Source organism: Macaca fascicularis, chromosome 9, assembly GCF_037993035.2.
Source record: "Macaca fascicularis isolate 582-1 chromosome 9, T2T-MFA8v1.1".
Taxonomy (NCBI): Eukaryota; Metazoa; Chordata; class Mammalia; order Primates; family Cercopithecidae; genus Macaca; species Macaca fascicularis.
In genome coordinates this window covers 17757446-17776739 of record NC_088383.1, presented here as the reverse complement: position 1 = coordinate 17776739, position 19294 = coordinate 17757446, and the positions used below count along the sequence as shown (strand labels likewise).

The 19294-nt window shown below is 38.9% G+C and overlaps 1 protein-coding gene across 1 annotated transcript in view; it reads left to right on the top strand.

Annotated features, from left to right (window-relative positions):
• Positions 1 to 19294, top strand: part of CUBN (cubilin) — a 314813-nt gene that overhangs the window by 254686 nt on the left and 40833 nt on the right. The window contains exons 57-59 of the mRNA XM_005564724.5: positions 8645 to 8845; positions 11260 to 11389; positions 16052 to 16269. Coding sequence (XP_005564781.3) covers positions 8645 to 8845; positions 11260 to 11389; positions 16052 to 16269 — 549 coding nt within the window. The remainder of the gene's footprint in view (positions 1 to 8644; positions 8846 to 11259; positions 11390 to 16051; positions 16270 to 19294) is intronic.

Genomic DNA, 19294 nt, shown 5'->3' with positions numbered 1-19294 from the left:
TTTATTCGAGATGCTTATTCTTTATAGCTTTTATGTTATTTTTATAATTGAGGACAATTATTTTAATAGCAGGGGAACAACATGTGGCTTGGATTTTGTGTTTGTGCTCGTTAAGTTAAATAAACAGTGCATCTCACAAGACCATATCATTCAGACTAAGAAAGGAGACTCTAGTAATTATACTATAAAACCACAGAAAGCACTGCTGATACCAGTGATATATGTATTATTATAAGAGACTCTATAGTGACCTGAGGCAGCTCCCTGAGCTCAGTTGATCAGGTGAGATAAAGGGGAGCAACCCTGGAATATTTCACTGTAGTACAGGGAAAGTGAGCACAGCATTTAGGATGGATCTTAATGACAAGTCAGCCACTTACTGCTATTCAAGTGGCTTTGTGCAAATTACTTCAGCTTCATTTCTGATACTTACTTATATATATAGAACACTTTGCTATATATATGTGTGTGTGTCTAATATATATATGTATATGTATATATGTATATATGTATAATAGTAGTTCTGAAAATCAGATAATGTTAGATTGATTTCTGCTTCCACTAGTGGATTTGCCAATCCTCACCCAGTTGAAGACTGATTCTTTTCTAAGATGATATCCTTACGACAATGCCTTGTGACATTTCCAGTGTTTAAGTGTTCAGCATTTTCATACTGCTGCCTGAGTAATTTCTGGCTATAGATTCATCGAATTACGATGATTCCCCAAAAGGGTGGCATTAATCAAATTTATTTTATAATTAGGTTCTTATCCTTAACCATACCAATGCTGACATTTAATGAATACCATCACCAAGCTAGAGATTTGCTAGCTACAGTAAAGTACCTTTCCCCAGCCCTTCTAAAGTGAGCCTGAGGGATTCATGTGCAATATATTGTGATGAAACTGAGAATTGCTCTCAGGGAAGGTCATAGCTTTATCGAAGGAGCCTTGGCCTTTCTAGCTGCTATAGGCGCTTGGAACTGTTTCTGAGAGACTCTGTTCAAATGGCTAAGCATTTCCGAGCCCAGGATCCCAGCAGAGCCAGTGTTGACTTAGGTGGTGATGAAGGTTCTAGATCTGTCATCTTGGTGGACCAGTAGCACAAAAGGTGGAATTGGCAAGGAAAAGATGTGATATCCCAGGCTACAAAATACTGTGAGGAAACACACTTGTCCCTGTACGGCATCTACTAAACATTGACAACTGCTTAGGGAAGGTTTTATTATGAAGGGAAAAATACAGATTGTTGAACCACACGCTACTCTTAGGTTACAAAGGCTCAGTGACCTACTTTCCGCTTACCACAAAGTAAGTTGCTCCAAGTTTAGTGTTGGTCTAAATTTCTCTAACTTTCTCATTACATTTCCAATACTAGACATTCCATGAACTACAGAGTATTGATGTTTGTCCTTATTTTGGAGTCTGGTATTATTAAATAAATGCTTATTTTATTTTCCCAAATATTAAACAGTCCAAAAATAAACTTTTATGTTCTCATTATTCATTTAGCCAACTAGATGCCCTCAATCTGCTAAAAAAAAAAAAAAAAAAAAAAAAAAAAATTATAGATCCAGTTTTCTTCACAGATAAAGCACTTCATGAGGCAAACTGAAGCAAGCCAGTGCCTTCTAAACCTGATCATTCTTTCATTAAAATTAGATAGTAGGCCAGGCACAGTGGCTCACGCCTGTAATCCCAGCACTTTGGGAGGCCAAGGTGGGCGGCTCATGAGGTCAGGAGATGGAGACCATCTTGGCTAGCACAGTGAAACCCTGTCTCTACTAAACAAAATACAAAAAATTTGCCGGGCGTGGTGGTGGGCGCCTGTAGTCCCAGCTACTCGGAAGGCTGAGGCAGGAGAATGGTGTGAACCCAGGAGGTGGAGCTTGCGGTGAGCCAAGATTGCACCACTGCACTCCAGCCGGGGGGACAGAGCGAGACTCCGTGTCAAAAAAAAAAAAATAGATAGTAACATTAATTCACCTTGGTGATAATGAGGAATTTAGAAATTCTCAATTTAAAAATTCTACATGCAGTAAACTGTAAACTCAGTTTTTCTCAGATCAAGTAATTCTTGACAAGTATTGGAGGGTGCAGCAGAACTTAGCACGTGAGATGGAAGCACCAAAGGGACAAATGCCTTTGCTCATTGTCCTCTAGAGATGGCTTCAAAGCCCCAAGATGAGTGTGCCCAGATTCACACCTAATATTTGCCTAAATTCTCTTTGGTTAACTTAAGTCCCAATTTATGGGTTATACCTAATGGAAAGCTTAAAGAAAAAAAGTTAAAAAAAATAGTTTTAGATTTTTCTTTTTGACTTTTTTCCCCATCAAGAAGCACAATAAATGAGTTTTGCCAGTTTTCTTTAAAATGTTTTGAAAACTAGTATTGCTCAACTACTGTTTCTTCTCTTTGCTTTCTCAGTTGTTTCTAAAGAATTCAGAATGTGGTCGCATTTCACATTATTTTAGAAAAAATTGGGCGATGGTCCTTTTGAAATGTTTCCTATTGATATTTTATTCAATTGGCAGAGCACTAGAGCGGATGGTGTCGTTTCTGTGAAATCCCTTGTTTGCCTGTGTTACGCTCGAATGTGCTTTAATTTGTTTGACCTTTGTGCACAATGGAACTTAGCTGTATGCTAGTACCTGCTTCCCCCTCCTCTGAATCATGCCTCCGTAGAGGAGACCAGTCTGCCAGCTACTCAGGGTAAAGTTAACAAGACAGATGACAGATCTCAGTCACTGCTGCCCGGGAATTCATGTGCCTCTGCCTAGAACCCATTTCTTTCCCTCCTTCCCTTCCTTCCTCCCTCCCTCCCTCCCTCCCTCCCTCCCTCCCTCCCTCCCTCCCTCCCTCCCTCCCTCCCTTCCTTCCTTCCTTCCTTCCTTCCTTCCTTCCTTCCTTCCTTCCTTCCTTCCCAGAGGCTTGCTCTATTGCCCAGGCTGGACTACAGTGATACAATCTTGGCTCACTGCAACCTCCACTTCCTGGGTTCAAGCAAGTCTCATGGCTCAGCCTCCTGAGTAGCTGAGATTATAGGCACCAGCCACTATGCCCGGCTAATTGTTGTATTTTAGGCTAATTGAGGCTGGTCTCAAACTCCTGACCTCAAGTAATCTGCCTGCCTCAGCCTCCCAAAGTGTTGGGATTACAGGCGTGAGCCACTGTACCTGGCCCCTAGAACCCATTTCTATTTTCTGAAAATACTTGATGTTATCTACAACATGAAAATATTCCAAACAAAGGGCTTTCCCTCATCTCTAGTCTTCTTTGGTATCTCTGCCCACCCCCTTCCCCGACTTTGGAGAAAAATTGTGGTCCGACTCTAAATCCAGCAAATTTATTCTATTTGTGGAATTACTCATCCTTAGTTTTCCTTCAATTCTTTCATAGTTCTTAGAACTATGATGAAGTTTGGAATTAGACGTTGCTCAATAATAAATCCCAGCAAAATAGAACAAAAAATTAAATTTTACTACATGGCATACAGCCTTGCTCATTTCAAACAATGAATATATTTTAAAGTTTTTAGGAAGGATGGAAAATAGTCATAAAACAAATTATAGGGAATCGTTTTACAGCTTAGAGATTTCAGTAGTAAATGTCTATCAAGTCACTTGTTGAAGATAGAGTTAAGAATTACTGGAGCTCCTGGTCCCATGACGTGGACTCTAGTCCACGGAGAAAGTATTGTTCAATTTCAGGGTGCTTCTCTTCCTCACAAGTTCGCATATGTCTGATCGAATGCCGCCTCTTGGTCATAAACTCAACTTTGGTCATAAACTCAACTATCATGGGAGTGTTTATATGATGGAAATTGGCAAATGCCACAAATCTCTTGGAGAGTTGGTTGTTATATTTACCAGCATACTACTGCCTGTATTCCAAATTCCAAATGTTAATGAGTTTTAATTATATCTCGTTGATAAACTCGTTGACATAATCTCAAGTTTGATTATGTAACTGCCATTTCATGAATGAACTTTCTGTATTTCAACTAGTTCCTTTAATCAACTATTTGTCAACATAATCAAGTATAAGTGACACTTTACTTTATGTTTCACAGCCTTTTCACTGTTTTCTAAGACAACTGCCACTGTGATCAACTATGTCATTAGCCCAACAACTGAACAACTAACTCTTTAATACTTAAAGAACACATGCATAGCAGCCTATTTGATCAAATGTGGGACCAAGATTTCAATCCAGCATCAGCAGTTTTTACCTACATTCTGTGATTTTGGTTTTATAACTTGATATATTGTTGCTAAAGATATTTCTATAACTAATGCACAATTGTTTTATTCTCAAACTCATCTACTTTAAATTTTTTTTAGTTCCAGTGGAGCTTTTGATGTCTTAAAGACAAATACTGAGGTTATAACTAAGGTACATAATTTGGCAATATTCAAGCCATGAATCTGAGTTTAATTTATTTCTTTATTGTCCTCTTTTTCCAACATCATATTGCTTCTAATTACATGAAAAGGCCATTGAAATTCAGTCTTTCATGCTTTCAACTTGTAGATTTATACCCAATTAGAAATATTTCTATTCCAACATTTTCAAAATAAGGGAATTCTTTGAGGTTAATTTAAAAATGTATATCTTGAATTGATACCTCAAGATTTCTGCAGACTGAATAGAAACTTAGCTAAGGAGCTGAATGTATTCTTAAAATGATTTAAGAATGTGTGGTAACTCTTTAATGCACAGATATACTTTTAAAAAGTATTTATCAAGATTCTTTGAGTGGCAAATTATCTTCAAGTTAGCTTAGATACAAAGTAGGGTTTATAAGAAAGATACTGGGTGTTTTCATTTCATCAAAGGAAGGGCTTCTAGAACAAAGGAAACCAGGGACAAGAATCTGTCAGCATGCTCTCTCTTCCCCACTCTTTTTGCTGCTTTCTGCACAATAACTTCTTTTTCCCTTATGGCAGCCTGGCTTCCTTAATGTGTCAGGAAACATGGCTGCAGACATTTTTTAAGTTTAGTATCTTTGGCTCCTACCATAGACTCTTATTCTGTTGCAGTTTGAACACATCTGATTGGCCTGTATTGGGTCTCATGCCATGCCTTGCCATTGATTGACTGGAATTATCAATCAATCAGTCAACCATGGTCAGGATGGTGGGGTTGTGTAAACAATAGCAACAGTGACTCTAATCACAAAAATACCTACCATATCCATTAGGAGGTTTTATGTCACAATTAACAGGAAACTTGATTCAACCTGGTTTAAACACAAAGGAGCAATTCATTGGTTTTTAATTCTGGAAGGTTTCAAAGTTGGGTGTGCTGCAAATCTCTTAATTCAGCATTTGAATTATGTCATCAAATATTTGACTGTTTCTGTTTTTACTTTGTGCTGTTTCAGTGTGAGCCTCACCCTGAGGCTGGCTCCTCTCATTGCTGTAGGGTTGCTGCTCTCACAGTGGGTACTCCTCACCCACATCAGAAAGAGAGATGGCTTCTATCCCGTGGTATGCTAGAGTTGGCGTGCACCACCTTGCAAGAGTCAATTTTGCTCATCTATTCCTATTCTGCGTTTAATGACTTGTTGTTAATAGCTTGAAATTGGCTATCATGGGAGTGTTTATATGATGGAAATTGGCAAATGCCACAAATCTCTTGGAGAGTTGGTTGTTATATTTACCAGCATACTACTGCCTGTATTCCAAATTCCAAATGTCAAACAAGGCTGTCGAAATTCACCTTTGTTGAATTGGATTAGGCCACACGTCCACCTTTGAACCAAGGTCTATGGCCAGGGGACTTGAAATTATAAAGTAAGTGTTCATAATGATTTTGTCAGCATGCTCTTATAGGAAGAGTATTCTAATAGCAAACAGCAAACAGGATGTCTGATTTCAGAGTCCACTGTGCCATAGTATGTGTTTACATAAAATAATGTAGTTTTGGTCATTCCCAATGGGGAATTTGTAAGTAGGTAAATTTTCTGTGTTGGGGTGATGTGGATCATTAGACATATGTTCAAGTTAGCATCTCCGTGAAATAAAATTATTTTGTTCTTGTGGTTTGTAAATGAAAATGGGAAAATATTTCACATCGTTAATCATCAGAGCAATTAAAATTAAATATCACAGTGAAGTTTCGTTTCACATGCACCAGAATGGCTAAAATTAAAAAGACTGACAATGTCAAATGTTGGCATCCCTGCAGAGCACTGGAAGTCCTACACATCCCTGGCGAGAATGTATACTGATGTAACTACTATGAGATAGTTTGGCAGTTTCTTATAAAATTAAATACATACCTAATTTGGGGGCTAATAATTTCACTCCCAGTTATATACCCAAAAGAACTGAAAACACCACGTGCCCACACAAAATCTCACACGTGAATGTTCATAGCAGCATTATCCATCATAGCCAAAAGGTGGAAACAAACCAAATGTCTGTCAACTGATGAATAGATAAACAAAATGTGGTATCGCTATAAAAAGGAATATATTCAGCCATAAAGAGGAATGACGTACTGACACATGCTACAACATGGATGGACCTCAAAAACATTACATTGAGTAAAAGAAGCCAGCCGCAACAGGTCACATATTGCATGATTTTATTCATGTGAAATGTCCAGAATAGACAAATCCATAGAGGCAGAAAGTAGTTTAGTAATTGCCTAGGGTGGGAGACCATATACAGGAAGGATGATACTGGAGTGATTGATAATGGGCATAACATTTTCCTATGGGCAATGAAAATGTAGAATTGGGAAGAATGTCAGATGCCAAAAATGCTGTGGGAGAGTAAGCCGGCAACACCAATGTAGGGATCATTCGATAACCTGAAAAAGAATCGTACCTTAGTGCCACTATCTAACTTCTAAAAACTTATTCTGATGAAATAATGAAAGACTTCCTCAAATATTTATGTACAGGAATGTTTTTTTCAACTATATCTTTATTTACAGAAATGTGGAGAATATAGAATTTCAAGCAATAGGGGATTGATGGAACGTGGGATGGCACATCTATATGTTGGAATTTGATATAGGCATTAATATGTTGGCACAAAAGTTATTGCAGTTTTTTTCCATTCTTTTCATAATAATATAATGTTTTATTTTATTTTATTTGAGATGGAGTCTTGCTCTGTCACCCAGGCTGGAGTTAAGTGACGCGATCTCAGCTCACTGTAACCTCTGCCTCCCAAGTTCAAGTGTTTCTCCTGCCCTCAGCCTCCTGAGTAGCTGGGACTACAGGCGTGCACCACCACAGCTGACTAACTTTTGTATTTTTAGTAGAGACAGGGTTTTGCCATGTTGCCCAGGCTGGCCTCGAATTCCTGACCTCAGGTGATCTGCCTGCCTCGGCCTCCCAAAGTGCTGGGATTACAGGTGTGAGCCACCATGCCTGGCCCTAATGTAATGTTTTAGAAGAATATTTAATCACAAACAAATGCATGATGGATGTAATTTCATATTGATACAAATTAGGCTACAATATGGGTGTCATTTCATATTAATACAAATTAGGTATGATCCAGTTAATATTTTAACAGTATGTGTTCACCTACAAAAATCACTGGATATGTTGTAGTGGACAAATGTCTCTTTAATTTCTTGTTTATTTTCTTTTATATTTTTCTTTGGTGGATGGTAGGCTGGAGCATATATTCGCATTATAATTAGCAAACAAAACAATAATATGTATTTTATAGTCCTTAAACTCTTTTGCTAATAGTGTTTGTGTGAACATCTAAAACGGTTGTTCAATAAACAGTAAGGAGTTTCTAATGATAACTCCATGGTAGGAGTCCCTTATCTGGACATAAGCTTGGAGCAAGTTTCCTCAGTAGCAGCGCTGTTGACATGTTGGGCTAGGTAGTTTTTTGTAGGTCCCAGAGGGTCCCGGGTGTAGGGGCTGCCCCGTGTATAGCAGCATCTTCAGGAGCATCCCTGGTCTCTCCTCCAATCTACAGTGTGACAGCAAAAATGCCTTCAGATAGTGCCAGGTGTTCTTGGGGAGGCAACACGGTCCCCAGTTTACAGTCACTGAATTAAAGGAACCGTATCTAAAGACAGGAAATTCTGAATTGTTTCAAAGTGGAATGTGTCTATTGTGAAGTTCTACCTGTTTTCTCATACCTGTGCTTGTTTCGTAGTTAGAGTAAACATCGTTTCAACAGGAAACTAAGTTAAATATCTCTTGTTTCTCATTTTAATTTTTTTGTTTGTTTGTTTGTTTGTTTGTTTGTTTGTTTTTTGAGACGGAGTCTTTGCTCTGTCACCCAGGCTGGGGTGCAGTGGCGCGAACTCGGCTCACTACAAGCTCCGCCTCCTGGGTTTACGCCATTCTCCAACCTCAGCTTCCCGAGTAGCTGGGACTACAGGCGCCCGCCACCTCGCCCGGCTAGTTTTTTTTGTACTTTTAGTAGAGACGGGGTTTCACCGTGTTAGCCAGGATGGTCTCGATCTCCTGACCTTGTGATCCGCCCGTCTCGGCCTCCCAAAGTGCTGGGATTACAGGCGTGAGCCACCGCGCCCGGCCCTCTCATTTTAATTTTTATAGCAATTGCATGAATCATCATCACATTTTTGTTTTTACGTTTACGGCATTGTTTGTGTTGGTTCTGATCATAATGTGGTTGTTTCATGCCTTGTTCAGCTCGTTCTGCTGTGACAGGAAGCTGCATCAATGATGGCGTGCACATTATCAGAGGTTACAGCCTCACATCCACCCCATTTGCTACTGTGTGTGGGAATGAGATGCCAGCTCCCCTCACCATCGCCGGGCCGGTTCTGCTTAACTTCTACTCCAACAAGCAAATCACAGACTTTGGATTCAAGTTTTCCTATAGGATAATCTGTGAGTAGCCATAATGACAGAGTTTGGAATTTTCTTCTTTTCTGAGTAATTTATACAACGAGTTTTCACAATGATTCATACAGCACCAACTTGAAGATTCAGAGAATTTAAGAGAAAAAAATTGTCAATGAGGTTCATGGTAAAAAAAAAAAAAAATACACATTTTTTCTTAAAAAGAAGAGGACCTTTTTTATGAACTCTGGCTAGAACTACTCTGAAAATCAAATGAAGAATTGACGTTTGTTTTGTAATTTAAGTTAAATAAATACTACTGCTATTTTTTTGTTTTTCATCCCTTATACAAAATTGCCTGTTAGTCCAAATTATCCAGATGCCTGTTTTATTTCCCCAAGTCATTTTGCTAATACAATAATTAATATTTTATATATTTAGAAGAAATATAAGAGAATGTCTTTACAATCTGATAGGAAAGAATATTTTAAAACACTATGCAAAAAGCACAAGCCCTAAAGGAAAAGATTGACATATTAAACTATGCTATAATTTACAACTTCTCTGTATCAAAGGCAAAGAGAAAAGAGGAGCAACGGACTGGACAGAGGCATTTGTTGCTACCCAGAACATTCTAAGGTTGCATTTCCCGATCTTAAATAGTCTTTTCCCCTCCTGCCTGGTTAGTTTGCTGACAATATTTTTATACTATCTAATGGACATCTCAGCTGCAGTCAAACTGGCACATAAATCTTGTAACATCTTTCTTGGGTCTGTTTCATCTTTGCCCCACCAAACCCACTGCTAAAGGTAGAAAGCTAAATAGTTTCCCTTGGAATAAATTACCGTTCCCATCCACAGAGAAGACTAAAAACATGTATTTACTTCTGAAAAGGGCCTCCATAATTTGCTCACATTAGCTGCTATCTGCATCCTGACTCCCACAGTCTGTAAAGTATGATTACATATGGCCGTGTAGCTCTGTTGGCTCAAGCAGAATAGAACCGCGCAATTAACATTTCCTCTCCCGTCGTCTTGTTGAATAAAGAGAAGGATTGATTTGTTTCATTCTTTTGGCACAAGTGCTGCTTTGGAGAGGTAAACTCCTGCTTTATTTTCTTCTTCTCTTTAATCCCTCATTTTCCTACGAGGAAGTATTCAAGATTCAACATATTCTAGTATAAGAGTCCCACTTAAAGAGTGTCGTTCATGTTAAGACTTCAAATGCTGATATTGTGCAAAGATGGGAGTTATTTAGGCCTTGATAAACTTCCAGAGACCACATAATTGTGTATAAAGTGAAAAGGAGTGATTGCTACCCGTATCTGACATGTAATTCACTTACAGATGGACCTGGGGGTTGAAACACGCAAGTACTTACAGGCACATAGAGAAGACTGCTCCCTGCAAGGTGGGCTCAGCTGAGGCAAAAGCAGTAAAGAAATAAAGAGCCTAACATGGCAGCCACACTTTATTCCTTATTTCTGAGGATGTAAAGTGGAACGTGTCCATTGATAGTGTAGAAACCATGGAAATACTTCACAATGTGTTAACCCCATTATAATTTTAGAATCATAAAACAAGATATATATAGATAGGTCTTTCCACTGCAGTGAGATTGATCATCAGGAGGTACAATCTGATCCTCATATGTAAACCCAAGCAAAAATAATCATTTTATATTATAGAAAAGAGGGCTTTATTACATTTTTATGTCTGTTGTTTTATTGACTAATGGGTCTAGCTGAAGGCTCTGAGCTGTTAATTGCTGGAATCCTGGAGAGGAATGGGCCTGGCCTCCTCCTGCTTGTTGAAGATTGAGGATCAGTGATATTAATACAAACTGGGGCAAGTTTAGTCCTTACCAGTCTCAGAACTGACTGCAAATACACCAGACTGGAGAGCTATGCACTTGAGCCCACAGAAGGAACTAAACTGGAAAGTTCCAAAAAGATTTCCAGTACTTTACCTTATAATATTCTATCCCTGACAGAAGAGACATGGATCTCTACAATTTCAGATTTCCAGATCACAATCTTTCCTAGATCTATATCCCTAGAACATCATTCTGGTTGCCTTTTCCATACTTTGTTACTGCTGTCATCCCTCTCTCAACCTGTCATTGAAATACAGGGAAGGGATGGTGACACTCCAACAGGTAAAATGTTCCTTCTCATCATTTTCACTCTGGCCATTAATGTGACTCAGACTGATTCCTTTCCAAGAAGTGCCTTTAAATATTCTTCCCTGTTTCCACCCTCTTGCTGTCTTTCATTTTCTTTCCTAGTGGAAAAATCAGAAATATGTGTAAACACAATGAAGGGAGATATAAGTCACTTTAAGAAAAATAATTATTACCGCTCTTACAGAAAAATGTACAATAGTATAGAATCTCTTAAAATCATTTTTCCATGCTGGGACTAATCATTGTTCTCTTTATATTCCCTTGTCTTCTGTTGCAGCCTGTGGTGGTGTGTTCAATTTCTCTTCTGGAATCATCACGAGTCCTTCCTATTCGTACACAGACTACCTAAACGATATGCACTGTCTGTATACCATCACCGTTAGTGACGACAAAGTGATCGAGCTCAAGTACGTAAGACAAATTGAGTTTCTTAAGAAAATCCTTTCAGCATTATTTGTAGAAGAGCCATTCCTTTATTGATGGAGAGCGCTGATTCTCATCGGCAGTCTGAAGGGAAATCTACACAGAGGAGTGAGGTTCCTAGATGATAGTTCAACCTGGCAAATGACAATCCCCTTCTCCACACAAGCCAGTAGTAACTAAGGGCAAAAAACAAGCACTTGCCAGTTAAAACAGCTGTGGTAGTTTCCCAACACTTGTGAAGGAGCATCATAAAATGGATTGTCAAGGTATAATATGCCCATCTTGAAATCAAAGGAGAGAGGAAGGGCAAGAGAAAGCTGTTGCCATTGCTGGGTATTTATTATACACAAGGAACTTTGATTTGCACTTGCCATAGTTGTCTCATTGTATTCTTAAAACAGTCATATGAGGTATATATAGATTCTAGATTGGGAATTGTATAGATTTTTTTTTAAATTATACTTTAAGTTCTAGGGTACATGTGCATAACGTGCAGGTTTGTTACATATGTATACTTGTGGGGAATTGTATAGATTATTCCCATTTCACTGATGAGGAAACTGAGGCTCGGAAGGATCAAATCGCTTTCCACAAGCAACACACACATAAAGAGTCAAAATGTGTATTCATGCCAGTCTTCCTCCAAACACCATGTCCTCAGTGTTTCCCAATACTGTCTCTCAAAGGATACATTTTCTTTTCTTTTCTTTTTTAATTTTTTTTCTGAGACAGGGTCTCACTTTCTCACCCAGGCTGGAGTGTAGTGGTGCAATCTCGGCTCACTGCAACCTCTGCCTCCCAGGTTCAAGAGATTCTCCTACCTCAGTCTCCCCAGTAGCTGGGATTACAGGCAGGCGCCACCATGCCCTGCTCATTTTTGTATTTCTGGCAGTGACAGGTTTCACCATGTTGGTCAGGCTGGTCTCGAACTTCTGACCTCAAGTGATACACCCGCCTTGGCCTCCCAAAGTGCAAAAACTCAAAACTGATGCTCTGAGAGATGGCTTGTGTCATTGATCACTTTTCTCCCCAGTCTTACCTATTCCCAACAAGACTGATGAGGGCGATGAAACCTCCTATTCTCCGGAATGACAAAGTTCAAGACTATTTTCACCTGACAGCCTATTTCAGTGATATATGTACGGCGTGTGGTGGGAAACTGAACGGTAATATAGTTTATGGTCATATATGACTTTCCATATAGAAGCTTGATGGGCTAAGGCCACACCTACCTACCTACCTACCTACCTCCCCTCTATTTGTCTGTGATCACTTTCCACCCTAAAGATCCTGTACTCCCTGCAGTTTACTTCCAGAGGCCTCGTGTATCAGTTGGCTCTCAAACTGAAAGATCTCTCTCATCAAGCCTGATTTGGTCCCTGTATCAGGCAGTAACTGTGCTATAGGCTGGGCCTCGAAGAAAACTGCAGCTCTTACCTGGACTATTTGTAGGAAAACAGAGTGTCCTTTAGGTCCTGGGGACAAAAGAACAGAAACTGTCAGATGGCCAGGAGCAGGAGGCCTGTGAAGTATGCCTGCCCAGGCGTGGAAGTGTGAGGGGGAGCCATTCGCTACTGTGACTCACTATTTGTTTTTTATATGTGTAGGATTATTGCCTTGTTCTGTTCAGGTGGCTTTAACAAAGTACCATAAACTGGGTGGCTTATAAACAACCAAAATCCGCAAAAGTCCAAGATCAAGGCAGATTCGTTGTCTGGTGAGCTCCTGTTTTCTGGCTCATAGAAGGCACCTTCTTGCTGTATATTCATGAGCTGGAAGGGCCTCTTTTATAAAACACTAATCCCATTTGTGAGGGGTCCTCCCCCGTGACCTAATCGCCTCCCATAGGCTCCACCTCCTAATACCATTAGCTTAGGGAACATATGAATTTAGGGGAACACAAGCATTCCGACCATGGTATACACACCACCTCATAGAGGTATGTTATATATTCTCTCTCTCCATATATATATATTTATATATATATACACACACACATATATATACACATATATGTTTTTATATTTATACACATATATATTTATATATATACACACATATATATTTATATATATACACACATATATATTTATATATATATACACACATATATATATTTTTATATATATGTACACACATATATAATCTAAATTTTTTTCAGTTTTCAGTCTGGATCTTGGAGCTCACCATAATCAAATTTACATCTGCATGTTTATTTTATTTTATTTTATTTTTATTATTTTACTTATTTGTTTATTTGAGACAAGCTCTCACTCTGTCACCCAGGCTGGAGTGCACTGGCATGATCTCACCTCACTGCAACCTCCACCTCCTGGGTTCAAGCATTTCTCCCACCTTAGCCTCCCGAGTAGCTGGGACTACAGGTGTGTGCCACCAGCCTGGGTAATTTTTTTTTTTGCATATGTATATATTTTTTTATTTGGTACAGATGAAGTTTTGCCATGTTGGCCAAGCTGCTCTTGAATTCCTGACCTCAAGTGATCCACCTGCCTCAGCCTCCCAAAGTGCTGGGATTACAGGTGTGAGCCGCCGCACCCAGCCTACATCTGCAGGTTTAGAAAATTACTTATTGTGCACTAAAAGCCTACATTCTATGAAACAGATAAGATTCTAGATGTGGTAGAAGATATAGACCTTAATACAACATAAATCCTTCTACCAAGGCTCTCAAAAGATTCTGGCTACACAAGTTTTTCTGTTAATGGGCTTGTTCAGATCTCTTCTGTGCTCTCCTGGGAAAATGATGTAAAATAAAAAGCCAAAGCAGATTTAAGTCCTCTTAGAAACTCAGATTTTGTCTTTCTTTGTGGATTCTTATTGTGAAAAATAAATGTGTTGTCTGTAGAGAATGAAAATGAATGCAGTGTTGTTGAAAATTATCTAGCTGTTGTTCTTCCCTGATCTTTTACAATAACATTAGATGTTATATGTGGTAAAAGAAAATCAATACATTTTTCATCTTGTTTCTCATCATCAATCTGAAAACCTTCAACCAACCAAAACCTTTTAGAAAAAAAAATTAACAGTTTTTTTTCCTCAAGGCTGTTAAAAGGAAGCATTTATTATATATTTTCAAAATTATTCCATATTGTGAGTTATCTGTTAGAGCTACTGCCAAAATAAATTGAAAATGCAGGCTGGGCATGGTGTCCCATGCCTGTAATCCCAGCCCAGGGAGGCTGAGGTAGGTGGGTCACCTGAGGTCAGGAGTTCAAGACCAGGTTGGCCAACATGGCAGAAACCCCATCTCTACTAAAAATATATATATATAATAAAAAAAAAAAAAAAGCCAGGCATGGTGGTGGACACCTGTAATCCCAGCTACTCCGGAGGCTGAGGCAAGAGAATCACTTGAACCAGGGAGGCAGAGGTTGCAGTGAGCCGAGATCGCACCACTGCACTCCAGCCTAGGCAACAGAGTGAGACTGTCTCAAAAAAAAAAAAAAAAGAAAAGCAGAAGAACCTACAAAAATGAGGACAGAATATCAACTATTATTTTTTTAAACAAGTTTTAAAAATAAGCTATAAAAACCCACCATAAAACTTGAAAGTAAAACCATGTAGGAAGCCTTGCTTGTTCAGGAACTCTGGAAATCGTTATTTAAAATGACAAAGAATAAGGCCCAAATTAAACACAGTATAAGACAGAGAAAAGTTTAGGGATGCATGTGTCAGGATAGGTTATGCATATGGTAACAACTCCACGGCACAGCAGCTTAACTCAACAAGTTTATTTCTCGTTCGAATGAGCATGTTCAGTGTAGGCTGGCGTGGAAGCTCTACTCATCGTGGTCATCCAACAACCCAGGCTGATGGAAGCTTCATTTTTACATTTGCTTTCATGATCGTCACTGCAGTGGGAAGGCAATGTGGCAAAGCAAGTAGTCATTTGTAAAACTTCTTCCATAAAGTAATATGTATCCCTTCTGCTTACATTTCTGTGGTCAAAGCAACTCCTAGCAGCCATGTCAAACCTCATAGTGTGCGCCTAGGGCAATTCTGCCTGTGCTGGGGAGGCAGAGAGCTGGGACCATGTGCAGAAGTGTCAGTGACCACCACAGAGATCTTAAATGTGAATTTCCTGTTCTTCACCTGACCTTAATATAAACTTCATTTTAGAAGAGGAAAATGAGACTGTGAGAAGGAGAATGGAGCTATGATTCTAAAGCCAGCATATCTTCTGTTACATTAGCATGCTTCCCATAAGTTCTACTTCATCTCATAAAATAACAGGGGAAGAGTAAATACGGTATTTTTAATGAGACCTAAAAAACTAAAGTATTGCTGGGATAATAAATATCTGTTCAACTTGTCAAAATTTGATCTCAGATGGACTTTAATATGCCCTAGACTGTGAATTCCTTGAAAGGTAAGACTGTATCTTACTCACCTTGACATCCCCAGCTACTATCACAGTTTTTGGCATATTGTAATTACTAAAAACAAATTTGCCTAAACTTTTGAACTGATCAGTAAAGTACTGTTTGATTTCTAATATTTCCTATCAAGTGAGTCTTGAATGCTCTACTGGTAGTTTTTTCCTTGTCATTTTTTGCAACAGCTAAAGCTACAATTTAATAGAAGTCCAGATGGAAACATCAGCATTAACAAGGTACATTTCACAGGTTCAGTGATTTTGATGTGGTTCCCTCCACCTCCTGCTCGCATGACTACCTGGCAATTTATGATGGTGCCAATACCAGCGATCCCCTTCTTGGCAAATTCTGTGGTTCCAAGCGCCCACCAAACGTGAAAAGCAGGAATAATAGTATGCTCCTGGTATTCAATACAGACTCATTTCAGACAGCAAGAGGCTGGAAGATATCTTTCCGGCAGACATTGGGTAAGAATTCTGGGCTTGTAAATCCAGTTTTCAGGACTGTTACCTTTCTGCTTTACTTAATTTTTTCCCCAACTGACTATGGTTGCTTTTCCTTGAAGCTTAGAAGAATATGCCATGTAAGGGCTTGGTTTTAAAAATGTATGACATATTTTAATGTTGTAAAAAAATCACTCAACAAATGTACCCAGCACTTTGGGAGACCGAGGCGGGTGGATCACCTGAGGTCAGGAGTTCAAGAACAGCCTGGCTATTGTGGTGAAACCCCATCTTTACAAAAATACAAAAATTAGCTGGGCATGGTGGTGTGTGCCTGTAATCCCAGCTACTTGGGAGGCTGAGGTGGGAGAATTGCTTGAACCCAGGAGATGGAGGTTGCAGTGAGCCAAAATCACACCATTGCACTCTAGCCTGAGTGAAAAAATGAGACTCTGTCTCAAAAAACAAAACAAACAAACAAACAAACAAAAAATCACTTCGGTAGCACAGTGGAGGAAGGCTAGAAAAACCTACAACATGGGAAGGAAGAAACTTATGATAGAAATCTGGATGGGAAGTGTCAAAGCCTTGGATGAACCCAGAGGGGAAAGAGATAAGGGGAAGGGCAGAAATCTGAGAGATGGAAGGCAGAATATATTAGAAGCACAGTGTTTGGACTCTGATGATATTTTAATGAGGATGTGAATTGAGGATGACTTTCTATAGGTAATTTGTTGGATGGTGTTGCCTTAGGAGACTAAGATGTAAGGGAGAAATGTTATATGTAATTTGGGGTATTTTAAGTTGGAAGACCTGTCTAAATGGAACTGTCTAGTTGGAAGCTGATGCTTGAGAAAGAATTTGGACTGGAGAGGGTGATATAGGGGAGCAGGTAAAGTTAGGTGAGAGGATAAACTGAAAATATGCCCCAGATTACTCCCACTGCATGTGAGAAATAAATTATCCACATCAAACACTTCCTGTAAGAAATAATCACCCAGATCCAATTAACTTAGAACTTTGAATAATTTAAAATAAAAGGTAGTTAATCAACTACCTGTTTGGCTATTCTAACAGCATCAGTGACACAGTCTAAGATCATTAATATTCGACTCTGGAAAGTCTTTTGATCCTTTTCCATTTGAATATCGTTGTGATTAATGTTCTAAAAATGCACAGCTCTCCAAACAAATCTCATACTCTGTGACGACTCAGAAAAATCCAGGCAGTTTTCTGTAATAATAATCCTGATTCCCTTTTCAAACTTTCTCTTTCTCCCATAGTGTGGATAAACTTTGTTTCTCTGATGCAAAACACGGTTTACCTTCAACTTCTTGGTATTGGGCATGCGAATTTTTTCATGCATTATTTGAGGAAAGCAATTAGACATTGTGTTTTGAAGGCTTCCCGGTAAACCACACACCTCAAGACAAATTGTATCAGAAAATCCCTCTACCACCTCCCCTACTTAGCTGTTCCAACAGTAACTTGAAAGCAAGTCTCATGGCCAGTCAGAGAGCGTTGCCCTAATAGAATCGTGTAAGTGAAGTAGTATACAAAAGACAGAAGGCTTTTTGAAAGAAAAATTAATTTTCCTTTGGAGTTATTTTTTTTTTTTTTTTTTGCACAAAAAAAGGATATATTCTTGCCTTTAGCACAGACTTTAGACCAAATGTCATATGTCTGCATTTGCTTTGCTACCTTTCAAGCTGTTTTTCTTTTTCCTAATATATTCTCACAAGAAAATGGTAATTGTTGTGTTAACACTCCCCTCGCTGCTGTTATCTGCATGAAGCTTCTCAAGTGAGCCAGGGTTCCCTAGCCTCATTAAATTACTATGTCTTTCCAAGCCACGAAGAAGACATTTTTAGACCTATTGTGATTTAACAGAAGGAAAAGTCTTACAGTGTCAGAAGCATTGTCTATGCGTGAGTCATTGAACAATTACAGTCACTTACTGTTTTCCGCTGGCCACAGTTAGAGAAAAGGTTTAAGTGGAGAATGTAGAAACGGAATTCCTTGCCAGCATCCTGTTACTCCTGTATTTCATGAAGATGATTTTTACCTCTTTTTCATCTGCATAAATGCCATCAGCCACTTGGAAATACTTAAAAAGTCATTGTAATTACTCTTCGATGGTAATATTTAACTGAAAACCTAAGGATTATGATTTTGCATTGCAGTGGTCTTACAAAGCTTTCAAAACCACACTGACAAGTTTATTGATCATTCTGCATAACTTTTCAATTTTGTTTCATTGTGGTTTTTGTTGTTTGTAGTGAGGAGAGGGGGAAGGAACAATAAGAATTGCTTTGATTGTAAGGTTTATAGAGTCTTTTAGTTATAGCTCTGGATGAAAACAAACTTGGCTAATAGGATGCCCCTTTTACCTCCAACTCATTTACGTAAAACAACCCTGTCTTTCTCCTAAAGAGAGGAAAATAACTTTGTGGGCCAGATAGTAGATTTTCATTTACAAGACTGTTTGTTCAGCCTGGAAAACAATATCTTCACTTAGTAAATAATTGATGTGGAGAGGAGACCATTTTAGTCTATGACATTTCTGTTTCGATCTTAACTAAAACACTAAGTAGGGTTTTGCAGATTTGCTATTTAGATTATACACTTGGCAATGTTTTATGTACATCTGCTTCAATTTTTCAGGAGTCGATGAAGAGACTGGCTTATATAATTATGTGACTATTAGGTTAATTTCGTCTTGTGCATTTGTTATATTTGTATTGCTAGTGAGTCACAGCAAATTTGGGGGAACTATCCCTAGTTGCTAATTACTAAACATGTAGTGAAATTGGGTCTCCTTTTTCCTCGCAACTTCTGCTGCTGGAGGCCCGTGTGCGTGGGATGTGAGGTAGGGAAAAAGCACATTTGGCAAGCAGGAGCTGATCTCTAACTGCAATGGACATGTGCCTGCTTGTTTCCCCCATGTGCTCCAACGCTATATGAATAATTGATCCTGAATGGCTGGCAACCAGCAAAATGATTACACTGGGCTGCAGCAATCTGTGAAACTGAAATAATCTGCAAATCG